Source organism: Leuciscus leuciscus, assembly GCF_965113295.1.
Source record: "Leuciscus leuciscus genome assembly, chromosome: 7".
NCBI lineage: Eukaryota > Metazoa > Chordata > Actinopteri > Cypriniformes > Leuciscidae > Leuciscus > Leuciscus leuciscus.
This window is the reverse complement of record NC_138731.1, coordinates 12462402-12487817: the sequence shown is the minus strand read 5'-3', so window position 1 is coordinate 12487817 and position 25416 is coordinate 12462402. Positions and strand designations below refer to the sequence as shown.

At 38.1% G+C, this 25416-nt stretch overlaps 1 protein-coding gene across 7 annotated transcripts in view; it reads left to right on the top strand.

Annotated features, from left to right (window-relative positions):
- The window catches only part of kalrna (kalirin RhoGEF kinase a), a 223734-nt gene that overhangs the window by 96270 nt on the left and 102048 nt on the right, over positions 1-25416 (top strand). For all 7 annotated transcript variants that reach the window (XM_082176022.1, XM_082176019.1, XM_082176018.1 and 4 more), the window contains exons 7-11: positions 374-565; positions 695-826; positions 3101-3331; positions 12513-12635; positions 21718-21909. In XM_082176022.1, the coding sequence (XP_082032148.1) occupies positions 374-565; positions 695-826; positions 3101-3331; positions 12513-12635; positions 21718-21909 (870 nt within the window). The remainder of the gene's footprint in view (positions 1-373; positions 566-694; positions 827-3100; positions 3332-12512; positions 12636-21717; positions 21910-25416) is intronic.

Sequence of the window (25416 nt, the reverse complement as noted above, 5' to 3'; positions counted from 1 at the left end):
TAACATTCTAAAGCACATATAAAGTACTTATAATTTTAACTTAAGCATGTTATTTGATATTGCAATAAAAGTGTATATGTTTTAAATGTACTAATTTTCATCCTTATCATTACAGGTGTGAAATTACAAATATGTAAAAAAATATGACATAAGTTTCAATAGAAATGACATTAAAGTATATTTTAGTTTACCATAAATCCTTGCCAGTGATATTCGGCAGTACACTTTAACCATATTTTAATTATGAAATTATAAAAATTGCATATGAAGATGATGTTTATGGATTCTCACTATTTTTTATGACATCTTGCCGTGTTTGTTTATTGCTCCCTCCTTCACACGTTGCAATGATTTCTAATCTCACATTTTCCAGAATGCATATGTGAACATAAACCGCATCATGTCAGTGGCGTCCCGGCTGTCGGAGGCTGGTCACTACGCGACTCAGCAGATCAAACAGATCAGCACTCAGCTCGATCAGGAGTGGAAGAGCTTTGCCGCTGCTCTTGATGAACGCAGCACCATCCTTGCCATGTCTGCTGTCTTCCATCAGAAATCTGAGCAGGTACCACATTTCTTATTTACTTCAACTGTAGCTCTCAGAACATGTAAATAGCTTTTATAAATATGATAAATCATTTTAAATAATGATGCAGTGGTGAAATAATTGGTCTGTATTTCTCTGTTTTTGCAGTTTCTATCTGGTGTGGAAGCGTGGTGTAAGATGTGCAGTGAAGGTGGGCTGCCATCAGAGATGCAGGATCTGGAATTGGCCATTCATCATCATCAGACGCTCTATGAACAGGTCACACAAGCTTATACAGAGGTGAGAACACAACTCGGAATACAATCCCATATATCAAATTATTATTAGACAAATAATATAATAGTTTGAATGAAAATGTATTAATTGATTGATTGATTGATTGATTGATTGATATGTGAAGTGACATGACGTGACATGAAATATAATATTTGAAAAGCATTTGTTCTTGAGTTATGACCGCAAGAAAGACAAATGATATGACTGTTTTAAAAACTCAGGGCTAGAAAACAATACATTTACTGTGTAAATTATGCTTATTTTTTATTTATAAAAAAAAAAAAAAACTATGCAGTTTTGTGTAATGGTATGCTTCATCAGACTGCAAAAAATTTCCAGCTGACTATCATCAGCATAACAGTCAACACTAACATCATGTTTTCTAATGATATCTCCCAAGGGTAGCATGTATAGGATGAAAAGCAACGGTCCTAGTACTGAGCCTTGCTGTTCTCCATAATGATTTTTATTAACCTCTTCATTTACTACAAATTTATGATGGTCAGATAATTACAAATTGAACCATGGCAATGCGGTTCCACTAATGCAAAATGTAATTTCCGAACCTATTCAAAAGAATGTTGGGGTTTGATAATGTCAAATGCAGCATTAAGGTCCAGTAACACTAATAGAGAGTTGCAATCATGATCGGATGATAAAGAGCAAGTAATTTGACTCTGATGAGAGCAGTCTCAGTACTATGATACAGTCTAAATCCTGACTGGAAATCCTTGCAGATACCATTTCTCTCTAAGAAGGAACATAGTTTTGAGGATACTGCCTATTCTTGTATTTTTGACTGGAAAAGGATATTCAAGATCAGTCTGTAGTTGACTAGTTCTCTAGGATCAAGTTGTGGTTTTTAACCAAGTTAACTTAACCAGGTGATGTGGGTCATGTCTAAAACTGTCCACTGAGGATGGCAAGTGTCTGTGCTTATGTTACACAATAAACCTACAGTTGTACTAATGTTTTTTGAACTAGAACAAATTAGTGAACCGGCCCTAATTAATCTGAAGACACAACAGGAAAACAATGCCACAATGTTATTGTGCTACTTTAGTTCACAGATCTCCACCCCTGATACTCAGACTGAAAATGTATCCCTGTGTTTCCAAGCTCTTTAGATGTTTACCCATGACTCTGTTTAAAGATCTGACATTAGAGAATGTGCTCTGTTGTAGATATTGTTTAAAACATGGAAACAAGTCATATTGACCTTGGTACACAATAAAACACTAAGGGTAGTTTTACAAAATCAAATATAATCCAGATCTCTAATGGAGGATCTCTGTTTCTATCACAGATACCTGACGTAACTAGCCTAGAAATCTAGACGCACCCTAGCGGCAGCAAAATGTATTTTGCAGCCAGGGCAGTCTAGCAACTCTCCATTGACTTTCGAGCTGCAAAAACCTAAATTGGGTCAGGCCAATCACGTCGTGTATAGAGTAGGCGGGGCGGGCTTAACATAATGACGACAGAGTTGCGACGGTTACCTGCCACTTGAAAACAAAGAAGAGCTGCTGCTGGCGAACATCTTTCGAATCGGCTTTGTCCGCGACTCTGGAGGACTTGGAGTTAGGTTTTTCTTTGAGAAAAGAGCAAAGAACGGCACTTAAGTCATTCTTAAAAAAAGGAAGGGGGGGGGGGGGGGTTGACTTGCTGCTCTCCCCGCTCTGTCCAGGCATAGCAGCATGGACAGGTGTAGGAGTTTTGCCCAGAACAGAACCACACCGCCAACACTAACTGTATGCTATAATTGTAATAAATGTATATAGGCTACTACTTGAAGTGGTCCTGACTGAAATTGTCATTTTAAGCCATTTCAGACAAATACACTTCCATTTGGGGTTTTGGATAAGTTTGGGGTCTTTATTTCTTTTTTAATTGTTATGTTTATGAAAGAAATCGCTTATGCTCACCAAAGCTGCTTTTATTTGAACAAAAATACAGTGACATTATTACAATTTCAACTGTTTTCTATTTGAATATATTTTAAACTGTAATTTATTCCTGTGATCAAAGCTGAATTTTCAGCATCATTACTCCAGTCTTCAGTGTCACATGATCCTTCAGAAATCATTCTAATATGTTTAATTTTTTTAATGTTGAAAACCTTTCAGCATTCTTTGATGATTAGAGAGATCAAAAGAACAGCATTTATTTAAATTACAAATATCTTGTCACATTATAAGTGTCTTTGCTGTCACTCTTTATCAATTTAATGGGGTGTTTCATTTAAAAAAATCTCACTGACCACATCTCTATCTGCAGGTGAGTCAGGATGGTAAGGCTTTGCTTGACGTTCTTCAGCGGCCGTTGAGTCCTGGTAACTCAGAGTCTCTGACTGCAACAGCTAACTACTCTAAAGCCGTGCACTGTATTCTGGACGTGGTCCATGAGGTCCTGCATCACCAGAGACGTCTGGAGAACATCTGGCAGCACCGTAAAGTTCGACTGCATCAGAGACTGCAGCTCTGTGTCTTCCAGCAGGACGTCCAACAGGTAGATAAATGTTCACATATGTTCACATACTCTCTCAGGCACTCTCACTGACAGAGTGTTCCTAACTAGTTGCCTACTTAGACTGAATATATATATACACATGGTACTTTTTTTGTACGGGAATAAAATAGTTATCATGTTTCTTTTCTTACATGTGCTTTAATTCATCCATAATTTTGAAGTGCAGAATGTTGAATGAGGAAATTTGTCAACAACAGTTCACCAAAATTCAGTGTTGTACAGTTATATTACACAGCATGTTTTTTTTTTTTTTTTTGAGTATTTTTTTAGTGTTGGATATGTGCCCAGAGGAGCAGTTAATATCTCTCCATTAGCCTCTTTCAGCGGGTCTGTGGCAGCTCTGGGCCTGGATTCAGCTCTGGTTTATCAGGCCGGGGTCAGCCCTGAAAAACAGCCAGCAGACCCGGCCAAATCAAGATCTGAACCAGAACCAAAGAGCTGAAGAGCCCAAACGGGGGCTGGACTCAGACCAGCCAGAGGCCAAACACAGTGCAGAGAACAATAAAACACATTGCCGTCAACAATAAAATTGACATTACTCAACTCCTGTATCAGTTTCAGGGATGATGAGCAGCATATTGGTTGTTTTTAATCTTCTCTATTCTCTCTTCTGAATTTTCTTTTTACAAAGTTATAAACTTTGTGTATTTGTAGTGCACTCCAAATCTTAATTTTTTTTAAAAAAAAACTGTACTTGCAGATAATGTAATATTAATTAAATAAAAAGCCCCTTAAATGTATTTGAAAAGTACACTTTCATGGCTACATTTCTTAACACACTTAAAAAGTGCACTTTGTAATATCATATTAAACGTTTTACTTTAAAGTACATTTTAAATCATAATGTTTCAATAATCTGCTTTTGTGCTTAAAATAATTACACTTATTTTGATGTGTTGACTAACATACTAAAAAACATGTAAAGTACTGGATTGTAAATTTAACTGTAGTCTGTTATTCAGTATTACATTTAAAGTTAATATTTTAAATGTACTAGATTGCAACTTCATCATTACAAATGTTACATTACGAATTACAAATACAAGTTTCAATAGAAATTACATTAAAGTATTTTTAGTTAATTTAGGTTTTTTTTTGTGAAATGCTTGTCAGTAAACTTTAAAGACAAAGATGTATGAAATTACATATAAAGATGTACTTAAATCCTTAAATCATTGTACTTAAATAGGGTGAAGAGGAACTGTAAAGCATTTAATCTAAATTTAAACTATAATACATTTTCAGTCAATTGCAATTAACATCCAATTAAGTGTCCGAAAACATTACAATCAGTTTGTCCTTAAGTATATTCTTTTAAAGTGTATTATTTAAATACTCTTTTTAAAACTAGGCTAAAGTGTACTTTTTCTCATGGGAATTTAGCATTGCTTTGAGTGATTTATTGCTTTTAAGAAACAGCTACTGCACAATAATAATATTAAGTATATCAGGGTGATGTAAAATCAGGTTAATAGACTTTATGGTCTCCGTACACAATATTTGTTGAATAGGTGTTTTACCTCATAGCTGTTTCTGTATTGTGTTTTTTGTAAGTTGACTGACTGGTCAATATGTCAACTGGAAAACTGTATTGACCAATCAGCATCCATGACCACAACTATTAGTTTTATTAAATACTTTTTATTTTATAGTTCTTTCTAAAACCCCATCTATTAACAATGTAGATAACCCAGAAACCGATGGGCTAATTTAAGAGAAGAATGTGATGTTTACGACCCTGAACTGATCTTCAGAATCTACAATCAGACATTTTTTTTGTAGAACCATAGATATAAAAATTGGTCAATTTAACAGGTGGTGGAATATGAATATGATTTGTAGATGTATAAAGAAAATAATTTAATTTACCTCTTGCATTAGATGAGTGTTTAGAGTTGATCTGACCTACTGATTTGTTAAAGCATCATGCACAGATTTTCTGATATGCATGAAACTCAATCTCTGATTGGTGGAGTTAGATTTCACCCTCCAAACACTGATCAGGTGGATGCAATAAAAAATGCTAAACTCTTTAAGCACAAACATACGGCTCTGATAAACTTGGATCATTGATTCGAATGAGATATCAACATACTGAATGTTTTCTGGGAGACAGATTGTTATTATTACCCATATTTGGTGATGTTAGTTTGCCTCACCCTGAAATGTTTGCAATTCTTGAGTAATGGAGGGTGAGATGTGGCCAAATATCTTCAAGTGTGTAGTTAAATACAGGTAATGAGTAGGTTGAGTTATTTAGAGTAAATGAACAGACCTCCCACACTCATACACATACAAGTCATATTTGTGTTCATTACAAGTTACAGTTACAAGAAATACTTCACCCAAAAATGAGAATGTGTATCCTGAAAATGTCATTTTTGAAGCTTGACAGCACCTATGCCAATTCACTGTCAACATTCTGTTGAAACATCTCTTTTTTTTTCCACATAAGAGAAATGCTCATTTCTGGGTGAGCTGTTTATTTAAAAACACTCTTGTGCCTCTCTACATTCAACACACTCTTCCCTAGAGTTCTCTATATGATATGTGCCTCAATCTGTGGCAGTCAGACACCCTTTTTGATAAGAACAGAGGGGTTCTGCTTTGTTATCTTTGCTTTTTTTTCTGAACTTAGTAATGAATTGGTTGTGGTCACCAGTGAGTCATGGGGTTATCAGCAGAGTTCACAAGTGGTCTTGACTCGGTTACTTGGGAAACCCTGATAACCAGAGTAAACAAGGGTTGTGAGTCATGGTGGGGGAGACTGGGGGAGGTGTGAGAGACAGCCTGCTTTATACACATGAGATTTCCATTTCATGGAGTTAGTGTTCTGTACCAGTCTGACATAAAATATCTAGTGTCTCTGTTTTTTTTACGCATATATTTTAGTTTTCCTGTGTTTGTCTGGTAAAGGTCAAAATGGTTCCTTGACCTTTATTTTAGACCATTGTGTGAGACAAGTTTCTTTGTAAAATGTCATTGTAAAACAAAAGACCTGAAAACAAGAACATGAACAAAACTCAAAACCAACTGTGACAGTCATCATTTAAAACATTCAGTTGCAATTATTAAGGAGTCCCTACGGGTAAATGGTGTGACATTTGTGTCCAATCAATCAATCAATCAATAAAATAAGTTTTACATTAATTTATTTATTTGGTTGGTTGGTTAAAAAATGTCAAGGTGGTGTAACTATCCACGACAAAGTTATTGCATTGTCACAATGTTTGAAAAAGATGAGGAAAAGTATTTTAATATACATAAAGAGCAATAGTATTACACATCACATCACAACGTTAAACGTTAACAAATAAACAAGAACTGAGAAAACTGAAGACTTAAAGATACAATATGTAAAAATTTTCGCCGCTAGGGGTCGCTAACCTCTTACAATAACAAAGGCGTAAGTTGATGACGCAAAATTTCCTGCGGAATTATGGAACTTGTCGTCAAGCCGATGGATCTAATAATGTTTATGGATGAGTGAATACATTGATGTTTTTATCATGATATCAGCGCCACACGCGAGTCCCACGGATATAAAGGAATGGAGATTTCATTCTACCAAACACAAGTGCTGTATTAGTGCTCACACAGGTCAGTGTATTAGACGTGTATTAGACGAATGAAGCTTGTGAGGTAACGCAGCGCTGTTTCACTTGCTCTACACTATCACACTAAACTGCATTTGAGTGTGTTAAAGTTATAATGTTATTCTATGTGTTAGTTTGTCTGTATGAGACTAGCAGTGAGCTAGATCAACATTAGAATAACACACTGATCATATTCTAACATTTCATCATGTTGAGCTATAAAACATTGATTCGTTTTATGTACATTTGCTCACCTGTTTAATAAAGTACATACAAGAGCTGCGTCTCTGTGAAGTCGTGACTCGTGAAGCGCTGTTAAGTCCAAGTTAGTCGCTGATATTGATCCTCGTTTTAGTTCTCCTTTTTTCCCAAAGTCTGCTTGCCATGGTCCATAATGTTTGAACGAAACAACAGCGTGCAGCCAGAGGTTACGCACTACACTCATTATGCACAATTGTCCACGCCTGTCGTCATGGATACTATGGCAGTACTTGAGCGGAAACCAGGGATAACGTTGATATTACGTCAGTGACAGGCGACAAGTGAACAGGTTTTCCGGGACGGCCAATTATTTAAAATTGGAATTTCTCTGAAATTAAAAATCTTTGGGAACTTTTGGGATATTGTAAGTACACAACTGCAGGAAATATATCACACTGTGCAAGTGATTTCTGGATATTTTATTACAAAATTCTTACATATTGTACCTTTAAATACACAGAGGGAATGATCAACAAAACAAGAAACAAGCTGTGCAACTAATCAGAAACCAAATTAACTAGAACACAGGCAACAACAACAAAAAATTGTGACAAAGAAAACTATGACTAGAAATTAAACAGAACAAGATAATGAAAATAAACAAGGCATGACTGTAACATTATGATGGGAGGAGCCAGAGTGGAGACAGGAGGAGCAAGAGGATGACTCAGAGCCAAATCCTGATTAAGGCCCACAGTGGTGTCGGTTCGATGGAGGGAGATGCCATGGTGGAGCCTTGTTGGAGAGGCAAGGCAGAACCAGGGAGACGACCGACTGAGATGGAGCCGGTGGAAATGGAGACCCAGGTGGAGCCAAAGAGCCGAAGACCCAGGTCGACACCACTAGTCCGGAGGGCCATGGCTAAGCCGCAGGTGGGCATGGCCGAGGTGGATATGTGGTCTTGGCAGACAAGGGCGGAGATAGTAGGAATGAGGACAATGGTGGAATCGGACGGAAGGAGGAGCCCGGCAGAGCCAGAGGGGTGCAGAGTTGAGGAGCAGCTGACGATTCGGAAGTTGACGATGGACCAAGGTGTTGCCAGAGGGATGAGGGAGCCCAGCGGAGCCTGAGGGATGACATACCATAGTGGAGCAGATGGATCGTTGAGCCAAGATGGAGCCGATGAGTCGGAGGGGCAATGTGGAACCTGGGGTTTGAAGGTTTGAGGTGGAACTGAGGGATCCACTGGCCAAGGCGACTGGGAAGCCTCAGGCAGAGACTGCTGAGGGGCTGAAGAGAGACCACAGAGATGAGGCTCAGGTACTGGATGGCTTTGGCAGAGGAGGAGGGAGAGGGATGCTGGATGGACTTGGAGCTGGGCAGAGGCAATGGTGGACAACTTGGTACTGAATGACTAAGGAGACTTGGTGCTGGAAGACAAAGACGAGGTGGGATGAAGAGATGAAGATGACTTGAGACTAGGCTTTACCAATGATGACTGGGACGACTTGGAACTGGGCTTAACCAGCAGAGATGAAAATGACTTGGGACTGGGCTTAATCAGTGATCACAAAGAGAACTTGGAATTGGGCGTTACCAGCGATGACTGAGATGACTTGGAACTGGATGGGACCAGTGGAGACTGTAGACCAGCAAATTCCTCAGAGATGACTTGGTACTGGGCTCAACCAGCGATGACTTGGAACTGTGCGTTTTCAGCGATGATTGAGATGACTTGGTACTGGGCTCAACCTGCGATGACTGGGACGATTTGGAACTGGGCTTAACCAGCGAAGACAAAGAGGACTTGGAACTGGTAGTTACCAGCGAGACTGAGATGACTTGGAACTGGCTTAACCAGCAGAGATGAAGATAACTTGGAACTGGATGGGACCAGTAGAGACTGTAGACCAGCAAACTCCTCTTCATCCAACTCATCCAACAGAGTATGCAACAGGACGTAAAATGTGAGTCCCACTGCACCAGCACCCACTCCAGATACTCGGCGAAGCTTCTTCTAGGACCATCTACGGGCAGGCATGCCTCTTATTTCTCATCGAGGCCAGTGTTATAGAGTTGGGGTAGTGGGTAAGGCATGACAGAGATGAGTGATGCTGAATGACAAATTATGATAATATTTATAAAACAGAGAGAGTGAAAAGAAACACTACACACATAAAATATTAACGTTAAATGTTAATATGGAAACCAGAAGTGAGAAAATTGAAGGCTTAAATACACAAAGCGAAGGATCAACAGAACAGGAAACACGTGTTTAACTAATAAGAAACCACGACAACTAATGATGAACTAGAACACAGGCAAAACAGTGACAAAGTGAACCATGACTACAAATTAAACAGAACAAAACAATGAAACTAAACAAGACATGACTGTGACAAGCAACGCCAAGGTCATGGGTTTAATTCCCGGGGAATGCAGAAACTGATAAAATGTATATCTTGAATGCAATGGAAGTCACTTTGGATAAAAGTGTCTGCCAAAAGAATAAAAGTTAAATCTTTTAAGAGAAAGGCACGTAAAATGAATACAACGATTGCACTTTTAAGAACTTGGCATTTTAAACCAATTTTTTTTCTACGATTTTTCCTTTTCATAATCTTAGACATCCTTATTTGTCACCGACCCCTAAAGCAGGAAAAATTGTAATAGCAGTTCTGACTGTTTACGAAACACTCAGTCTGCTCAGTTTATTATGTTTTTTCCTTGATTATTTCTTGTACTCGATTATTATCATAAGTTTGATTTGCTGAGGTTCTTTATGTAAACAGTCATTACAAAGTATAATCAATAGTTATGAACACACACATAACAGATTTTTTTAGTCAAACATCTTGCGAGTCACAATGACTGATAGTCAAACACAAATGCCTGATTGTTATTGAATCATGAGTTGATTTATTTGGCCAAACAGGTGTTTGGATTGAGTGGATGTAACCTGTGCCATCTGTGAACTCCAGATTGTGAGCAGCCGTATCTTCTGATTGACTCATCACGCAGGGCTATATTTATCTCATCAGCCTCTGTTAATGTGCGTGTGAAGGAAGGAAGCTGTTTTTAGAACATGAAGTGGACGCATTAATCAATGTAGAAGAAACAAGAACTCGTTGACGCAATTGTTTGCATGTTTGATTATCATTGTATAACTTGCAAACACGCAAGTGTAGCAGAAGAACCACATTTACCACGACTGTAACCAGAAAAAGGTGGTCAGATGATTGGTATTTGTTTCAAAATGAAATCAATTAAACCACAGATATGTATCGGTTTAGTATAGTCAGGCTATATTTCTCTCAAAATTGTATCATGTAATTGAGACATATTGAAAAAGTGTATAATTGAATAAAAATGCATTTAATATAATTTGGTAACCCTTTAAAATAAGGTTCCATTTGTTAAAAATTGTTTAAGTGCTGCAGCATTTAGTAATTTATTTTATATTAATTAAAATTTGTACTAATACATTATTTAAATCACAAGCTGTATCTGTTAATATTATTTAATGCAATTAACAATGAATATATATTTTTAATTAATGTTAACAGCATTTTTTATAAAACGTATTGTTCATTGTTAGTTAATGTTAGTTGCATTATGCATTAAATGACGTTAACTAATGAAAATAAAATGTTTAAAAAAAAAATGAATATGGTTTTTATGAAGGGACAGTGAAAACATGATGTTATGTCACCTGCCCATTTATTTTTACATTTTTATTTCTATATTTATGTTTTAAGGAATTTTGGGCGAAATATGCATGACAGAGTTGACACGTGAATGAATCAACTGACAACTCTATTAAAAGGTAGGGTAGGACATTTTTTTTATATAAAAACTTTTTTTTATTCTGGTTAAAACTCTCTTCACATCCTTATAGCAATCAATAAAAGAATTGGTGGAACCATCTGTGGAAGACTCAGGACCAAAAAAAAATTTGTCCAATCATTCCACTCGATCTGATGTCCTACCTGCCTGTCAGCATATGTAGTTCCATATCTCGACGCAGACATCACACGTCATCAGTGCGTTCCGTAAGGCTATGCAGAGTTGTAGACAGTCACTGAGCGCCGCAAACAAACAGCAGACACCTTTTACAGTTCCTCCTGAACCAAAACAATGAGCTTATGCTGCGTTCACGCCATGTCATAACCGCAATTACGAGATGGAAACCTTTAACATTCTACCCGGTGCCGTTCATGTCCGCAGACTCAGATTTTTGTTTCTGTCTAAACACTATCAACGCCGAAATGAATCTGCAGCAGTCAGGTGGTACAAGTAAGAGCTCTGTAAGTCGTTTATGTTCATTATTATTGTGGTGTTATGTGCTTTGAGACATGAGGTAATTTAACGTCGTCCCTGTGACGCTTTGCAGACTCTGCTGTGATCGTTCATGTGTTTTGAAGGAGGTGTGGCTTTGGAGACGCTCTGAAAGGAGGGTGGGATCTCATGCTTTCAAAGTTTAGTTTGGTTTAGTTTATTGATTTATCAAGCACATTTAAAATCAACAGATGTTGAAACCAAAGTGCTGTACAATAATATATAAAATAGAATTAATACAGATTTTCCTTCTTTTTTAAAAAGGAAAAGATTTTTGTTTCAAAGCTACCTTGCTATTGCTAGCTGCTCCGAAATCACCTACCCTACCTTTCAGTTTCCTCAGCTATAAAAGCTCTGAACATTACTTTGTTTGTTCTGTATATATAAACACAATTAATGCACATAGACAATAAGGGGAGTTTGTTCTGCACGTTTATATATGTTCGACATTTTTTCAGTGTAGTGTTAGTGTTTGTAGTGTTTGATTGTGTTGCCTAAGTCACATTTCACATCAGTCTAATCTAAAGATGTCGCTCGAGGAATGTTATTTGCAACACAGTGTCCCTAGGGATGATGAAAAAGAGTCTTTGGATCACTATTGGACAGAAAACCGATGCTGATTGATCACTCCTCTTTCATATGCCCATGAGAGTATGCGAGCAGTCACTGGCACTGATGTGTGTGTTATAACTGGCTTTCTATATGTAACATCAAATTGAATGGACTAGGGCAGTGGTTCTCAACTCCAGTCCTCGGGACCCACTGCTCTGCACATTTTGTATGTCTCCCTTATTTAACACACCTGAATCAGATCATCAGCTCGTCAGGAGAGACTCCATGAACTGAACTGAGTGTGTTAGATAAGAGAGACATACAAAATGTGCAGAGCAGCGGGTCCCGAGGACTGGAGTTGAGAACCACTGGACTAGGGGAAACAGAAGCTTGCTTGATAGACTCTCTTTCAGCTCTGTGTTGTGATGTTTTGTCAGTGCACTTAATGGATTGTGTGTGTTTGTGTGTTGCAGGTGATTGACTGGATAGAGAACCATGGAGAGGCTTTCCTCAGCAAACACACAGGAGTGGGCAAATCCCTGCACAGAGCCAGAGCCCTCCAGAAACGCCATGATGACTTTGAGGAGGTGGCACAGGTGAGACAACAGCTGTCAGATTAATACAAAACCATTGTACTAATCCACATCAATCTTATTTAAGCCACTTGTTTTCAAATCGAATCATTCAGTTATATCCATCAAAAACAGCCAATTAAAAAGTTTCTCAGAAAATATGTGCAATATTAGTTCTTAGTGCATGGCAGCACATCCAATAAACAAGGGCTTTATTAACATTTACAGTAATTGTCAGGCTTAATTGAGGGTTTTCACGTTCCAGTGTGATGCAACATAGATCCTACCCTTGCACCGCCACAATTTTTCATTTTAGTATGAAGACTGGATGACTCCAGCTTATTCTAGTCCAGTGGTTCAAACTGGGGTGTGTGAGGTAAGAGGGGGTACACGGACAAAAGTTTTGCCGTTTGTTTACTTCTACCCCACCTTAAAATAACATTAAAAGCAATTGTGTATTTCTAACAGGCAAAATGCCACCTCTAGTTTAAAAACAGGAAAATGGTAGTGCCATAAAATGTCAAATACATGACATCCAATCAAATTACCTCATATTTTGTGGTCAAAACTGACATGCAGCGTGACATGGGCGTAGAATATGCTTCCTCACACTTTTAATAAACATACATTTGTCCCCCGCACTTTTCTTGTGCTAGTGTGTTCACGTAGAGGTTTTCATCGGCCAATGTGAATAAAACTAGATTTCAATTCAAAGAGACAAGACAGTCTATGTATTATCTGGCGTTTTATTCTTATCCAAAACAATGCGATGTGAACATTAGGGAGTGTAATGTCAGTTTTATTCATACTGGAAGCCCTGGCGCAGAAAGTCCACAAGTGAGAATCATAGAAGTCATTACACTTGTGACTTTCCAGGAAATCCCTTATATGGACAAAGGCATCCAGCTAAAGCTGAAACATTTTGACTGATGAAACATGAAGACAATAAACACACGATTACGATAAAAAATATGTTCTGCTTTATTCTGTAAAAAAAAAAAAAAAAAAAAATGCACAAGTGTTTGCAGTAAATAAACCAATCATAAAGTTGTCATAAGGAAAATAAAGAAAACAAATATTATAGAATACAAATTTGTGGTTTGTTTTATTTCAGCAAATGAGCTGAAATCAACTAGACAAAGGTCAGAAAAAATTACACTTGATATTACACTTGACATTTGAAATGATTCATACGCCCCTGTCAGCGTGCATGAGTCCGCTGGCTTAACAAATCGTGCTGCATTACTGTTGTTCTCGACAATATACCTCTGTAAAAGAGGGGATTTCACAATTAATGGCATTAAATTAACAGAGGTTTAGATGTTCAAAGTTTGAAGTCACCATTGTGGTGATCAGTGTTTGCTTTAGTTGGGCTCTTGACCCTTGACCATTTAACATTATCACATTTGATACTCACATTTTAACATGATTTAAAAAAAGAAAAAAAATGATGTATTGATAAGTAAACCTACATTGCTTCAGTCCAGTAAGTGTTCATCGTGAAATAAAGAAGGCATGTGGTTGATTGTGTACAACATGTTTTTCAGCAAAGTTTTCATCATGTTGGCCTTTAAAAATTTGATTTATAAGTAGGGGTTATAAGGTTAATTATCTCAAACAAAAACCTCTTTCTAAGATTCACGAACCTTGCAAACCTTGGAAAATGTACTCATTGCACTAACATGACTTTGTTTCCATAAAGCATCCAGAAGTTGCAATTTCAGGCTGCTCTTGCCATTTTGTGTGCAAGCTGTAAATGGCCAGTGGCTATGCTGTTCGAGGCTGAGACTGTATAAATCGACTGTCACAATGTTTTAATGCCGAGCACTGTTGACAGTCATGGCTTGTTAGTACAAAAACTCAGACTAACATGGAAGAAATGTGATTTATCGCGTATCATGGTGAGCCTAGTTTGGTCCCAGTCTAACAGTACAATTAGAATCAGACGCTGACACATGTAGGACTGAGACTTGTGTGTCCCTAGCACACATCTGCTGTGTCTTCCTGCCATGCAAACAAAAAGCATTCTATCAGGAGCATTTCCCATACCGCACAAATCTCAAACAGACCCCACTAGCCACAAGGAGACAATCCTCTGGATAATTACAGGAAGATTTTTTTGGTGTCTGTCCCTTTAGAGACATTTAATCAAATGATATAATAAAGATGTCAACAAATGCAGTGGTGGTTGCACAGCAAACACAAACGCTTCAGAGAACGGGCTAATGGAAATGTTTTCAGGCCTCTGGAGCTCCATCAAATGAGCTTCACAGATGGTTTCCTTTACTGTATGGGCAATGAGTTCAGATATGTTCATAAAGCAATTTCTAAATGCTCCCAGTGTTGTAACTCATCCTAAATATTCATAATTAGTAACTTGAGGTTAAAAAATAATGGTTAGGTAGAAGTGTGAAAATTCACAGTCAATTTGTGTTGTTGTAAACTCCTCTCAGGAGAGAGCTGTGTGGTAATATTGGTCTCTTTTTTTGGAATCGGCATATGTGTCTTTTCAGGCTGTTGTTTCTACATTGCACACAAAACAAAAGTCAAATAAACATGATTGAATGTTGATATTATTGGAAAACTGCCACATTGAATGTGCCTCGCTCACACTGTATTATTGTAAAAACAAAGGACTTAACTACTGTACTCTATACATTGATATTCTCCTTATGAATGGTTATTACAGCAATATAATGGAATTAAGGTACAAATTAGGGGCATTCTTTTGTATATCTTTATATTAATCAAGCTTTGTAGCACTAAAAACAGCCATAATGCAGTGTTTAATGATTGTTTTACACCTTTCGCTAAACCAAATAGAAAAAAAAAAGCCAGATTTTCTAAACGGTAAATTAGCACAATCCCATAAAAGCACAGATGGGAGTGGAAAGTTCTGCGCGTGATCTACTGATGACGTGCAAATTAAAGAACACAGACTCAGCCGGATTGTTTCCATAATGACCAACGCAATCTACCAAGAGCAGCGCAAATTAGCGTCTGGTTTAAGACATGCTTTTTTGGGGCACTAAAAAACAATGGGTCAAATACCAGTAAATTGACGAGCGCAAACCTTAGTAGATCAGTTTGCATGATTCATTTAAATACTTTGCTCCCATAAATTGTGTGTCTGAAAGGGAAACTCCTACAAATGCATATGCAACAAGTTCAGCTGCAAAAACATCCGTCCACGCCTTTTCAGCGCTTATTTTTCTTACTCTTTAGTAAGTCCTGACAGTAGTTTTTTTTAACACCAAAAGAGAGTTTGCTGATGCAAGCTGTTAGTAAATCTGTTCCTAAGACTTCTGTATGTAAATAACGTCTGTTATAACTGGATAACCCTTTGTGGGAACATTTGAGTTCAACATTTGGGTTCCCAAAGTCAACATTTTTTACATGGTGACATTGATTTTTAGCCTTTCATGACAGACTTATGAGCTCTGACATAAAGTGGGGATGTACTGTACACTACTGTTCAAAAGTTTGGGGTCAGTATTGTTTTTTTAAAGAAATTAATACTTTTATTCAGCAAGTATGCATTAAATTGATCTAAAGTGACAGTAAAGAATTATATAATGTTACAAAAGTTATGTTAAATAAAAGCTGCTCTTTTGAACTGTCAATTCATCAAAGAATCCTGAAAAAAATGATCATGGTTTCTACAAAAATATGAAGCAGCTGAACTGGTTACAGCTGTGATAATACATGTTGGGGGTAAGGCTTTACAATTAATGTGAGTTAAAATTTAAAGTCATTTTAAATTGCAATAACATTTTTCAATATTATTGTATTTTTAAACAAATAAATGTGGCCTTTGCGAGCATTAGAGACTTCTTTCAGAAATATTGAAAAAATCTCACTGACTTCAAACCTTTGAACTGTATGTAATGTATGCTTCTTGAAATTGTAAGCCATGTTGGAACAACTAAATGACCCATAAGCTGGAATAGAAATCCTCATATCATGGACCAGCAGGCTTTTCTTTTTTTTTTTTTCTTTTTTTTGCCAGTAAGCAAGCAACCTAGCAACCACCTAGCAACGCCTTAGCAGTCACTCACAACACCTCATTAGCATGACAATGAGTATTGCAGGGGTAAGATACTAAATGCTGTCGTGTACAAACTAGACACATGAATTAAATTCACACTTTTTGTCATCTTAAAGGGTAACTAAACCCTAAACCAACTTTTTTTAGTTAATGGTCTGTAAGAATGGGGCTTTATTAGTGCTATTCATTGATTCAAGTAATTTTTTTGACATTTGTGTTTAAAGTGTTTTAATTTTACAAAATATGGTGTAAAAACGTCTGAGTGCTGCCCTCTTCAGGTTGAACAGTGGCTACTGCAGTTGAATTTTCCTATTGGAAGTTGTGGTACCCTCTGACATCAGAGGGTACCAGCTAACCACGCCCTTGCCTGCAGAGAGATATGTCACAGATGCACGCCCCCTCTCCACTGGGCTCTGCCTACTTTTCCAGCATTTTTCAAATATTGCCAGTGGGTGGAGTCAGGCTCTGACCAGGGGTTTAGTTACCCTTTAAATAGGATCAAGTCTTGCTGAACTGATATTTGTAAAACAAAGTGATGTTAAATAAATTGCGCAGTATTAATCTGACAGCACAAAGACGAGACAAGATCACTGTACACTAAGCCCTGCCTCTATCCACATAATTCCCCTGAGATGAATAATCCATAATAGTCCGGATGACAGATCATGAGTCTCAGTGTCATGAGAAGGGCCTGAGACAATCTGACTCCGTCTAAATAAGCGTAAGGGATTTGTTTTGGCTCAGCCATTATTGGTATCCAGTGAGACATATGCAGCTTTTGTTATTCTGAGTCTGACATCTGCTTATCAGACATATGATATCCAAGAACAGACTGATGAAGATGAAGAGATGAGACACAAACACCTCTAGACACTTTCAGGCCACATTCTGATGAAGTGATGGCTTCATGTGTCATTTGTCTTATGTATGTGTGTGTATGATCAAATCAGGAATGCAGGATATATGATGGATTTTTAGTGCTGCTAACCTTAAACAAATCCCAAATACATTTTACAGCAGCAATATATCACTCAGTGTGGTGAAAACAGTCAGCTAGTTCTCATGCGTTCTACTGTAATAACGTTAGACAAGTTTATGGATTACTTTATGCACAGAAATCGAAGAAAATAAACAGAACAGGGAAAATAAAGATTCACTTCAATCAAAGAAGTCACAGAAAGAAGATGATACTGATATTACAGGATTGCAGGTACAGTAATATTAATCGAAAATTTCCCAGGAATAGCTAAGATCCTGATCTTAAAGTCCATGTTAACATTTTTATTTGTATCTTAACAAAACATCTGTTAGATTTGGAGCACTGTCACGGATTCATCCAACACGCCATCAGCACCAGGAGAGGTTATTTGATTGAAAATTTACATTAAAAACAGCAATAATATGAAATATTATTATAATTGAAAGTAACTGTTTTCTGTTTGAAAATATTTCAAGTGTAAGATATTTCTGTGATGCAAAGCTGAATTTTCAGCATATTTCTCCAGTCTTCAAGTCTAAAATGTTCATTTAGAAAATTCAGCTTTGCCATCAATAAACTATAATATATCAAAATAGTTATAAATTGTAACATTAATTCACAATATCACTGTGTTACTTATTATTACTATTTGTGATTAAATAACTGCAGCCTTATTGATCACAAGGGACTTATTTTTGAAAATATATATTTTTGAAAATCATAATTATTCCAAACTTTTGACCGGTAGTGTATCTAAACATTCATTCCACTTCATTGTAAGAAGTCATTATAGAAAAGGAAAAATCTGGAAATTTCACTTCAGATTTATTTTTGACTGTAGATCCACTATAACATGCAACTCTTTATAATAACTGTAATTTATAACTCATTAGCAAATGTTAAATAATGTAAAACATCAGTAATTTATTCAAACATGAATGTATATGAAATTTGCCATTTTTCTTGCAATTTTTTATGCTTCTTGACACTCCACTGATTAACCATCTGAGTGTACATTAGTTAATGATCTGTTTTGCAGTCAAAACAAAGACAAAAAAAAAATCTATTTGAATAACCAATTTCAAAGAACCTTTCAATAAAAAATAAATAAGAATTTACAATGTCAAGTTTGGAGAGTTGGGTTAAACTAACAGGCTGCTGAGCACGCTCACTTTGACCACTGATCACCCATAATCCCTTGCACTTGAATCATTTGTGTTTTTTGTTCAAAGCATGGGGACTTATTAGCAGCTAGCTAACTTGCAGCTAGTTGGTATTTTAAAAAGATATGTTATGTTTCAAGTCACCATTATGCTTGGTACACACTGCACGATTTTTGCCCCTGATTTTCACTTTACATCAATATTTGTGTAAATCACAGACAAATGCCCAGCATCGCAGCTTTAGATTTGACTGGAAATTACACCGGCGATGACCAACAGCCAATTAGAGAGCAAGATACAGGACAAGGAAAAGTTCAGGGGGAGGAGTCATAGATAAAACATCAATAAGCAAAACATCAATAAGCAAGCAACCATTTTCTCCTTCAAATTCATCTTTTTTTGGTTTTTGGTTTTCACTGCAAATCGGCACAGAGAAGTTGTATCGTAAGCTTCTTCTGGTTCTTTCTGATTTTCTAAAGTGCTTTTATATAAGAACTCCTAGTGATAAGAAAACAGGCCCTGGTCTGTTTATTAATAATGTCTCCTAGATTGTTAAGAGAAATGGCTGAGCAGCTTATAGATGGAAAAGATGAAAATAGTAAAATAAAGATTCTTCCCTTTATAGCTCATTGTTACTCTCCTGTAAAAACAAGTGTGTGTTGCTGGACTGCTGTGTGTTTGGTGTTCACCATTGACAGCTTCCTGTCTCAGGGCTCTGTAATGTCCTAACTGTGTGTTTAATGAAGGATTGAAGCCCTCTGGAGCTGTAAATGTGTTCTTGTTCTCCAGTCACAGCAGGTGAATACACATGTAATTATCTCATGTTAATTAGCCGGCCTCTCGTTAAAGCATCTTACCTTATGTCTGACAGTGAGGAACAGTGTGGACTGGGGGGGAAATGCTCTCGTCTCAGCAGCCAGTGGGCCACTGTTCCTCTGTTTTTGGCTATGTTAGGGCCACAAGGTGATAATCCGTGATAACTGCTGCTTCTGACGGGGTTCGTGCTGAGTGTAACGGGGTGATGTGTGCCAGGCTGGGATAACCGGCTGCATTCGTTCTACGGATGGATATGCAATTTTACATGTGAGGAAAATGTTTTATCACCATAAGAGTAATTAATCATTCATTTAGTTGATTGTCTTTTGAGGTAGCTTGTGCAGTGTGCTCTGGCATTTCTGTTGGGATATTGTCTATTTAATTTCCTTATTTTTTATGCCAGAAGGCTTTAAACAGGACATAATATACACTATATTGCCAAAAGTATTGGGACACGCCTCCAAATATTGAATTCAGGTGTTCCAATCACTTCCATGGCCACAGTTGTATAAAATCAAGCACCTAGGCATGCAGACGCTTCTACAAACGTTTGTTAAAGAATGGGTCGCTCTCAGGACCTCAGTGAATTCAAGCGTGTTACCTTGATGGGTCCATTCGTGAAATATCCTTACTACTAAATATTCCACGGTCAACTGTTAGTGGTATTATAACAAAGTGGAAGCAATTGGGAACAACAGGCCATGTAAAATCAGAGAGCGGGTCATGCTGAGGTGCACAGTGTACAGAAGTCACCAACTTTCTGCAGAGTCAATAGCTACAGACCTCCAAACTTCGTGTGGCCTTCAGATTAGCTCAAGAACAGTGCGTAGAGAGCTTCGTGGAATGAGTTTCCATGGCTGAGCAGCTGCATCCAAGCCTTACATCACCAAGTGCAATGCAAAGCGTCTGATGTAAAGGATGCCGCCACTGGACTCTAGAAGTTCTCTGGAGTGACGAATCACGCTTCTCTGTCTGGCAATCTGATGGACGAGTCTGGGTTTGGCGGTTGCCAGGAGAACGGTACTTGCCTGACTGCAGTTTTTCAGGGGTTGGGCTTGGCCCCTTAGTTCCAGTGAAAGGAACTGCTAATGCTTCATTTTCATGCTCCCAACTTTGTGGGAACAGTTTGAGGATGACCCCTTCCTGTTCCAACATGACTGCGCACCAGTGCACAAAGCAAGGTCCATAAAGACATGGATGAGGAGTTTGGTGTGGAGGAACTTGACTGGCCTGCACAGGGTCCTGACCTCAACCCGACAGAACACCTTTGGGATGAATAAGAGCAGAGACTGCGAGCCAGGCCTTCTCGTCCACCATCAGTGCCTGACCTCACAAATGCGCTTCTAGAAGAATGGTCCAAAATTCCCATAAACACCTAAACCTTGTGGAAAGTTTTCCCAGAAGAGGGTTTATAGCTGCAAAGGGTGGGCCAACTCCATATTAAACCCTACGGATTAAGAATGGGATGCCATTAAAGTTCATGTACATGTAAGGCAGACGTCCCAAAACTTTTGGCAATTAAGTGTATATGTGTATGAATTAGATTGTCGGAGCTGTTACAATCCCAAAATTATCTGTATTCGGATAAAACCAGAAGTGAACTTTGGCCGGAAGTTCATAAAATTATGCAAACAGGAAACTTCTAACCACAGGTCCAGAGCCCTCGTTCCAACCACACAACTTTGCGATGCTGGTTGTGTTTGTCTTGAACGATGCTGATAACGACGGAATTTAGTTGGCTAATAATGCTTTCGGGAAAACACCCCAGGATGATGACCCTAACTTTGCAACATTTACTATGTTATTGAACAGAATTGAATCAACAATGAACTGACTTGAGCAGAATAATGATGCTGTTGTCTTCTGTAGAGCTGCTTTACAGATGAAACCGAATTTGTTTCATAATTGGTTTATTTTACAACAGTAAGATGGTTATTTTCTTTGTTTTTTAATGCAAAGCTGCTTTGAAACAATCTATATTATATACAGTGCGATACAAATAAATACATTTGTCAATATCTGGATCTCAACCTTCATTTGAAATGCACATTGATTGATTGAGCTTTGCCATGTTTTCTTGTTTTCTCTGCCCCGGATCAGAACACTTACACTAATGCAGATAAACTCCTGGAAGCAGCTGAGCAGTTGGCCCAGACGGGCGAGTGTGACCCTGAGGAGATCTATAAGGCGGCGCGACACCTGGAGGTCAGGATCCAGGACTTCGTGAGGAGAGTGGAGCAGAGAAAACTACTGCTGGACATGTCCGTCTCCTTCCACACACACACTAAAGAGGTAAGACTGCTCACTCACACACATACCAGGTGGACTGCCGAGGAATGCTGCGAGGTTTTGCTGAGCAGTGCCAGATGTGCTCGAAGAACATGCTGTTTACCTCTCCAGCTGCCAATCAGACACTTGTGTGAAAGCTAAATCCTTTTGCCATTACGTAACTCATTACATGTTTAAGGCTCATTGCTGCAGCAGTCAATAGCAGTGATTATTAGTGATTTATTACGCAGTAATGTGACATAACGCTACATCCATCACCTCATGCACCCTGCGTTTGAGAAGGACAGAGAGAGTAAATATGTTGGAGGGTTAAGTGGCACAATCCATCTTTCTGGGGCTGTTTGGTGCTGTGCTTGTCTCATGGAGCTTTACCATGAGCTATAGTTTTGTTGATGTATGGGGATTGTAGGAATGTGGTTTTCTCACGATTGCCTCTGATGTTCTGATCAGCTCTCTCGCTCTCTCTCTCTCTCTCTCTCTCTCTCTCTCTCTCTCTCTCTCTCTCTCTCTGGAGACTAAAGGCTGGTTCACACGGGACGATTTTAAAATTGTCGGCCGATTTTCCAAACCTGAGAGACCCCACACACGGGGATAAAAAAATCACGGGTCTAACAGTTTTGGTCGTACAGTGTGTGGTGCGCAGCCACACGGCAAAATCAACACATCACACACGAGCCGATTTGACTCCCGAGCATTCCCAGATCAGACGGGAAATCGCGCAAAATACCTCGAGATCAAATGTGACTTCAGAGTAAACAATCATGGCGGACGAAGAGGATGCAGTGGCAATAGTTTGTAGTTTGTTTTTAACCGGAAAAAAACGTTATCAAAAGAAAAGGCGATGATCTCTGACGTCCACCGGACTTTCTGGTGGGCCATGCCGCCAGCTGTTTTGATTATATTTCCCGGTGTTTCCTCGCCGCCTCGTCACCTCGCTTTCTGATTGGCTACACTCCACAGTCCACAGGCTGCGTGCTCGGGGGACACCACACACGAGAAGAAATCGGGCCAAATAAATCCAACATGTTGGATATCCCCGATTTGAGATCGGAGCGGTCCGGACGTCCTTCCGAGCAGACGAGAGCAGTCTTAACACAACACACACGGCAGGAATATCTGATCAGATTATTTTACGATAATCGGAGCATCCTTAAGATTGTCGGAAGGGGTGAATCGGGGCTAAAATCGTCCTAATTATCCTGCCGTGTGAACCAGCCTTAAGATAAACACACATTTATTTCAAGATGAAAAACGACATGCTTAATGTTAGTTTTGTTGAAATGCTAACCAAAGCTAATTACCATTATTCGATAAAAAGTACATCAAAAAATATCATTAGTAAAATTGGGTAAACATTATTACAATTTCAAATAACTGTTTTCTATTTTCATTAGGACTTTTCAACGATTAATCGCAATTAATCACATCCAAAATACAAGTTTATGTTTACATAATATGTGTGTGCACTGTGTATAATTATTTTATTTGTATAAATACACACACATGCATATATTTAAGAACATTTATATAATATATAATATATTCATATATTCATATATAATATATATATATATACAGGCAAATATTTCTTAAATATATACATGCATGTGTGTGTATTTATATTTACAAAATAATTATACACAGTACACACACATATATTTGTCACGGGTGGAGTGGCTGTAATCAAGCGCACAACGACTGGGATACTAAGCACAAGTTACAAAAGTTACAAAGCAGAAAGTTACTCCAAAGTGAGTTATTCTCTATATCAGGTAAGAGCATTACTGACAGACTGGGAAGAGAGGAGCTGCAACAATGGAGAATATGGGGAAAATACTGTTTTTTGTTTGTTTTTGTTTTTTTCATTCAGGCATGAAAATCTATTCTAGTAGACCCCAAAACAAAATCAAGACTTTGTAAAAGGGCATAATAGGGCCTCTTTAAGATATCTAATTTTCTGATTTGTATTTCAAATGGAGTAGCATGTATTTATAAATAAATAAACAAAGTTTTTGGTAGTACTTGCATTTTCAAAAATGTGTTATTAACATGTAATAAAACAAATAGCTGTGGTTCTGGTAAGTGATATTATGTAAGACTCAGAGTTAACTGTGTGGATGTTTTGTTTGGTTGAATGTGTTACAGTACAGCACATTCAATTTCACGTGTGTGTTTGTGTTGAGGCTGAAAAGAGCTACATTATGTGAGCTGAGACTAACATCAGCGGTTCTTGGCAAAAGGAGGTTTTCCTGCAGGCCAAAGTTTTACAATGTTTCACAATGGCCTGGAGAGTTTCTGGAGCGTCCTACTGAAAGAGGCTCCTGCATCCAGAGGTCACCACACAAGCCCTTGAATGAGCTCAGGTTTAGCAGCACTCCAGAAACACTTCATTTCAGGCTGAACACACACACACACATACTTAAGAATGAGGAGAATCTAGCCACTGTAAATGGTTTAGACAGAGAACAAACTCAACAGGAAAAATATTCTCAATTCTACAGTTCAATATCACTCATACTTCAACATTTGTATAATTTACCTTGATAGCACACATGCGAATCTGGAATACTTCAAATTGAACTGAAAAATGAACCAACACGGATCAAAGACATGTAAACGAACCAAAAACAGGACATTATGTCACAAGATGCGACCCTAAAAAGGACAGATGTCCTTCTCGTCATAGTCGTGATGTTGGCCCTCACAGTTCAGTACAGGCATCAGAACCGTGTCTCCTCACAGCAGAGCTTACGTTGTGTGTGTGATGGAGGGATTCCTGCCAGTGTTTTGACTCTTTCACACATTAAAAACTCTTCACGAGTTCTCAGCTGGTCAAAATAGCATCATAGCTACGCACATACAACAAGCTCATTTAGTCCAGAACACAGCGTTGTTTTGGATGTTCGGTATGTTCCGTCGCGAAATATACATAATAAAAGCCAACAATTCAGGTTTTCTAATATATGTGAACGCTAAGCGGACCAGGATTAAATGTTGTTTTTTGGTCTGGACGAAACAAACCAAGTGAACTGAACTACAAGTGTGAACACACCCTAAGAGAGCCATGTCATGTTGACTATGTCTGAAGTAAATGTAAAGAAAAAAATGCACTCTTGAAGAGGCACGTAGGCCGTGTTTGTTTCCGTAAGGAATATCTGTATGTCTTTGCGGTGTGGTTTGGGTAAATGCATCCATTCTGTTTAGCTTTTCCCTAATGTGGGTGATTTCCTGTATTGTAAAACTTGTCATATGTGTTGCTGTTCAGAGCTCTTGTGTGTGATTAATATGAGTAATATTCCTGAGTGTGTTTCAAACCCCTGCTGAGGGAATCATCTATCTTGAATATCACATCCTCCTGTAGAGCTCCTCTACGCCTGCAACATGTTCGAGTTAAACCACACCAGCTTCCTCACTGTAGATTGGGAAACGCCTTATTTATGTCTCTCACTTGCATCTGGCAGAGTTAGGGTTCCCACGGTCATGGAAAATCTGGAAATGTCAGGGATTCAT